A 6,000-nucleotide genomic window follows, 5' to 3' on the forward strand; every position below is an offset into this window, starting at 1 on the left:
TCCGGCTTTGTCCGCTTTCGCCAGCTAGGAATTTGCTGTATAGACGTGGGCAGCATCAACCCAAGCTGCTTGTCGTCTCAGCATACTCGCAAGTTGCCAAGTTGAATCATTCCGAAACAGACATGTCCAAGTGCAAATTGAACCCAATTCGTGAAAGAGTAGAGGACAAAGTTTGATTTTGACCTTTTGTGAAAGACCCTATTCTGTCAAATTAAACATGAAGAGTCCCCAATTCTTTAGCCAGGCAATAGAATCTGAGTTAGGTAGAACACGAATTTCCCACACTGAACAAAAAACCCGACTGATAAATAAGCAATTAGTTACCAATTATTCCCACTTTGGTAAACTTTCTTCAGATTCATCAACACTATTGATTTCCACTCCATCAAGATGTTCATTCCATAATACTACAAGAGCGTTATGATCTCGATTCAATCTGTCCATCCATTTCGCTCGGCTTCTACACGGGGAAGCAGAGATGGGAGTGTAACTGACAGAGAGAATAAAGAATAGCATGTACCTTTTTCAACTAATAGTGTGAACTTTAACATGGGCAGTTGGCAGTCGGTGCCCAAATCACATATATGAAAGCAAATCTAAAATGGGACCTATGAAGTATGAAACAAAGTTCATCGAATATAAGCCTTAAACCGCCAAGTCAGATTACAGCGGCGAAGTACATATTGGTAGTGAGCGCTACCCGATTCAGAATTCATCATCACCCGCACCCACTGCAAATTGCCCGACGTTTCTACCCTGCATTGCCGGCAAAAGAGAGGAGAGATGAGCTAATCGCCGGTCCTCCAAATGATTTGGAAAAAAAAACTCACACAGTGAGAAAGTAAAGGAATGGAAGCGAAGGGCTCTATATATGCTAGTGTTAATCACGCGTAAGACAGTTCGATATGTTCCTATCAGTATCATTAACTAATTACACGCAATGCTAAAACATCATGGAATAAATATCTCGAGTAACAAAAGTAATCATATGGAGCCTAACCATGGATTAAGACAACAAAAGAACAGTTCTGAAACCAAGATGGAAGCCAATATGTCTTCTTGTTTAGCACAATTCCGATATTCTGCTTTAAGCCACACACATTGAATAGATGTGTCGTTATTCTCAGTCTACCTATAAGTACACCTACCCAGACTATGCAGCTACTTTGGCACCCTAAGAATCAGGATCTAGAGAAAGGACAAAGTTACCTCGGACAACATGCGCTGCTTATTCAAGAATCGGGTCCTCGCCTTGTTAGAGACCGAGTTTGGGGACTTGTACAACCTCTGTAACAGCAAATGAATAGCCATTAGACTAAAAAGGCAAGAAGAAAGCCGAGGGATAAAAAAAGATATGCATAGGTCCATAACAAATGAAGAAAGATTCAAGCTACTTTGTCAAGCAAATAATGGAGTTACATGATCGAGTTTACAAAGCATTAACTTTTAGGTTCCAGATGCAAAAGTAACGGCAAGCACATGCCAGGACGCAAAAGAGGTAGCGTATCATGAAAAATTGTATTGCCACTCCATTTGGCAACCATCATTACAAGTTTGATACGGGAAAAATCAATTGAGGAAACCATGTCAGCAAGCAACTCTGCCAGATAAGCTATACAAACCTTTTCGCCACTAGACATTTGGTGTTCAACTCCTAAATTATACTTTTTCTTCGGAGCGAAGCCAAAAATATCGTGGAGGAGCTCGTTCTCCTGAACAGGAGATAAAAGTGTCATCAGAGGGTGCCAAAATGCAAGCAAAACTAGAAATTCAACCCACAGTTTAGAGAAGACATCTCAAACCTGCATGTGCTTCACAAAACCACCACCGAGAAAGTGCTTTACAAAGTTCAACTGTTCAAAAAGTTTTAATTACACCACTTGCGACTGATTGAAGAAACTTGTCCAGTAAATGAGAAACCAGTTAAAACAAGGATAGAAAGTACAAAAACCTGTATCAACTGACACCATGTTGATGTCTGTAAAGCATCTCCACCTATCTTCATTGAGGTCTCAGGAAATGATCCATACTATCATAAGAAGGACGGCATAAGAAAACTTTGACCCAGAACGCACAAAAAAGAATCTCAAGACAACAGAATCACCTCAAGAAATTCCAGTATATCCTTAAACAAGTTGCGCTGGCTATTTAGATCTTTCTTGGCAGAACCTTTACCACCTGCTTCCACTGAGAGGTTTCTGACTTGGTTCAAAACTTTTGCTTTCAAACCGTGCATGTGCACCAACTCCTTTCCATCTTGAGTGGAGCCGCCACCAGTGTCTTTAACTTGAGAACAGAACTTTTCAAGGCTTCCCATCTCGAAAATCACAGCCAATGCCTCCCCAGCAGCAATGCGGACTGATCGGTCATCCTTATCTAGTAATCCAGATAAATATGAAATAGACCTGCATATCAAGAGGGAGTTCATGAGAATATCCATCATCCAGAGTCTCAACCAATTTCCCCAAGCACAAGTTATTGATTGCACTCTCCATTGGAGATCATTAGCCAATGATGGGTCAATTGCAATAATCACAAAGAAATAACTATGTCAAGACCTTCACATACTCTTGCCAAATTTTCGGATCAAGACTCCAACCCTCTATAGATGTAAGGAGAAAAGCCCAAGCAGAAACCATAGCTGTTATTACTGCCGGCGAAGGTTTAGCAGCAGCCACCTTAATTGGAAAGCAAACTAGTCGTTAGTTGTTGGAAAAAAGACCAAAAATGGAGTAAAACAAATTATGAAAAGCATGACATGCAAAACAAGTTAGGACCAGCAAACTTCTCGGAATATTATCTCATACAAATGTTCCACATTTCCATACTGATTCAAGAAGCGTGAAGCTTCAGGCAATGATGTGATGTGCGCTATGCAACTCAGACACAAAAGAGAAGAAACGATGCTTACATTGGAACCGAGCTTTGGGTGAACCAGCTGCCACATAATTTGCATTGACCTCTCTGTCTCGGCAGGATCATTCCCTCCAGCAAAGGTGACAATAGCCAAACATTCCAATAACTAGAATTTCAGAGGCACACAAACACCAGATTTAGCCAGATAAGGAGTAACAAAACTAGATTATTCTAGTGCCCAAAGATGATTTATACCGCAGATATTTTTGAGGAATCAGCTCCTATTTTGAGGGCCTGTGACAGTGTAGGAACAGTTTCTTCCAGAATCTCCCGTGCATTATCACCACAACCAACAGTCAAAGCCAACAACCCTAAGACAAGAAATTCCACATAGATTAAACCAAATTTCCCACGAAAGATCATATGTCAAACATGAGACTCATTACATACTCACCAATAGCGTGTGATGCCAATGATACCTCTTTGGCAGAACCTTTCTTTATTGAAGCTATGCACTGATGCAGTAAGGTAGCGAATCTGGATAACAAACAATTATTTCTCAACTTCATTTAATCACAAAACAGGCATAGAAAAAAAAAGGGATTTGCACGTCCCACATCAAGCGTCCACTATGAAAAAAAAAATGATAGTCTGAAAATAGATATCATCTTTTCACCCAGTTTAACTGCAATCTGCATAAACAGATTCGAGAGCTTCTCCAAGACGAATAACTCAAATGCACAAAGAAAAAGTTTTAATGCTATTTCAGGTGACTTATCAAATCTAAAATCCAGAATGCGATTTAAATCTTTGCAAATATTCCAATCATCTTCTCAGTTCTACACAGGCAACTTTGACCCAACAGAATGGTTGTTATAAAAGATGAAGATGCTCACTTCTTTTCCACAAACTCATGCTGCAGGCCACTATTGAAAGTCTCAATTATTGTTGACAATGCTTTCTCCCGTGTAGAACCCCTTCATTAGGAAGAAAACATCGAAAACACGAAAATATTAGTCCAGGGGTCAGCATAGTGACAGATAGTTGTTCAAGCAAAGTAAAACAAAACCAGAAGGAAACATTCGTTTCTAAAACGGAAATACCAGCAACTAAAGATACCTCCTTATTAAACACGCACAGTGAGACAAGAGTGCATGTCACGGACAATATTTAAAATGGCAGTAACCAACAGAAACTGACTATAAATGGTCCAAAAGCTGCACGTTATAGATTACCTCTTCTCATACAAAGCATCAAGAGCTTGATCAAGCAAACTATCTTTATCGAGCTGTACTTCCTCGTTCGCACTGACTGACATGTGGTCCGAACGGGTAGTGGACGACGAACTTACACTACTGTTATCATCATCACTATCCAACATTGTAGCATGTTTACGCTGCGAGCTACCTGTTTTGCAAGAACCCAATTCATCAGCACCACAATTCTTAACAAAAAGAAAAAACAGAAAAAAAGAATCAGATGAAAGATCCTTACGAAACCCACGGCATCATAACAACAACAGGAACCAATCTACCCAAAATCACGTTAATTCGCAACCATTAACCGCGGCCCATATAAAGAATCTTGCAAAAAAAAACCCCCAACAACAACCAATATTCACCAATCGAACATCTACTAAAAGCCTGAAAGCAACCCACGATTACGAACCTAACCCCATGAAAGAAAAAACCAAACTTTAATCGAGAAACAGGACAAAGAGCCGAAAAAGAAAGATGGGTTCAGCAACTCACGCTTCCCCATTGCTGCTCCGGCAACGACGGACGGCTCCGAGGCAGGAAAGAATACACGCGCAAAATCCCCTATCGATTTCTGCTTGGGTTTTTTTCTTTTTTTTTTTGGTTGCCTTTGGTCAGATAGAGGGGATACAGGAAGGTTGACTAAAAATCTGGGGATGGGAAGACGTGGAGAGCAAGAGATCGATGGAATCGAACTGGACGAAGACGAGGCAGCACAACAGCAGGCTCAGATCGAGGGATGAAGTATCCATTAATCGTTTGAAAGACGAAGATCGATTCTTGATCGAGCGAGCAAGAGAGAGAGAGAGAGAGAGAGAAGGAGAGAGAGAGCTAGAGAGAGAGAGAGGATTTAGGGGTCCTTCTTGCTCGACGCAAAATAGAGAGAGTAAACAGACGCAAGCGGCGAAAGATTTCACGTAAATGAAGCGACTCCTGAATTTACAGCCAGCCGCCCACGCACACCCAAAGAGTAAATCAATAAAGGGGAGATAGAGAAGAAAAAAAAAAGTTAATACCACCAAAAAAAACTCCAAATTTATATGCGTAAGATAAATTTACTCAAAATTAATTTTTTAACCATAAAAAGTATCAAACTGGTATATCTGTGACAAATTTATCATTCGTTAATTTCCGTTAAATTTTACTGTTAAATTGCTAAGTTTAATGACATGTAACGGTTGAAAAGTGTATTGATTTGAAGGCATAAGTGTATCGATTTGTGATTTTTCGTGATATTAATTTAATTTAACGGAAATTCGCAAGGAGTAAATTTGTCGCAAATGTACTAGATTGGGATTTTTGACGGTCCAAAAATTAGTTTTGGGTATATTTGTCACATTTGAAATTTTTTATGATCAAAAAATTAGTTGCGTATCTGTTTGGGGTATTAATTTAAGAGAAAAATTCATTTTCTTTTTTCCTGGGAGTTTCATGAAAAGTAAAATAAAAAAAAATAAAAATCGGGGACAGGGATTATTCGAATTGCCGAGAATCGGGAGGATCAGAATATTCGGTGGCGAGGGAGGGAGGGAGGGAGCGAGCGGCTTCTGGAGCGACCGACGACGCGGCGTCGTTTCAGCGCTGCGTTTGGAGACAAAACAGGAAAACGTTTGCGTTTTTGTGGGCTGGTCGAGAAAACGTGAGACGCGTGTTTCTGTTGAAAAGAGAGGCGTGTGGACCGCGGTGGTTTCTCGGAGGTTTTGCTTGTCAGAAAGGAGTTTCCAGTAGAGCCTAACGGTTGTAAGAAAAGTTCCCATTTATCTTTACGGAAAAAAAATGATACAAACACTCCCTAAACTTTGATCCAATATATATTATAGTCTATAAATTTTTAATTTATTCAATATAACTCCTGAACTTTGATCCAGTATATAATGTGGTCCATAAA

General features: G+C 39.9%; 1 protein-coding gene across 1 annotated transcript; it reads right to left on the reverse strand.

Moving 5' to 3' along the window:
- Nucleotides 1-503: 503 nt before the first annotated feature.
- Nucleotides 504-5,000, reverse strand: LOC115685651 (uncharacterized). Its single transcript, XM_030610738.2, has 13 exons — nucleotides 4,608-5,000; nucleotides 4,092-4,263; nucleotides 3,753-3,833; nucleotides 3,311-3,393; nucleotides 3,112-3,227; nucleotides 2,912-3,022; nucleotides 2,569-2,678; nucleotides 2,105-2,405; nucleotides 1,952-2,029; nucleotides 1,803-1,853; nucleotides 1,623-1,712; nucleotides 1,210-1,287; nucleotides 504-756 (listed from the first exon to the last, which is right to left on the reverse strand). Exons 1-13 carry the CDS (start codon nucleotides 4,615-4,617, stop codon nucleotides 706-708), a joined length of 1,332 nt encoding a protein of 443 aa, XP_030466598.1. The 5' UTR covers nucleotides 4,618-5,000; the 3' UTR covers nucleotides 504-705.
- Nucleotides 5,001-6,000: the final 1,000 nt, after the last annotated feature.

Source organism: Syzygium oleosum, unplaced genomic scaffold (assembly GCF_021117445.2).
Source record: "Syzygium oleosum isolate NSW1041296 unplaced genomic scaffold, Sole_v2.1 Sole_v2.05, whole genome shotgun sequence".
Classification (NCBI taxonomy): Eukaryota; Viridiplantae; Streptophyta; class Magnoliopsida; order Myrtales; family Myrtaceae; genus Syzygium; species Syzygium oleosum.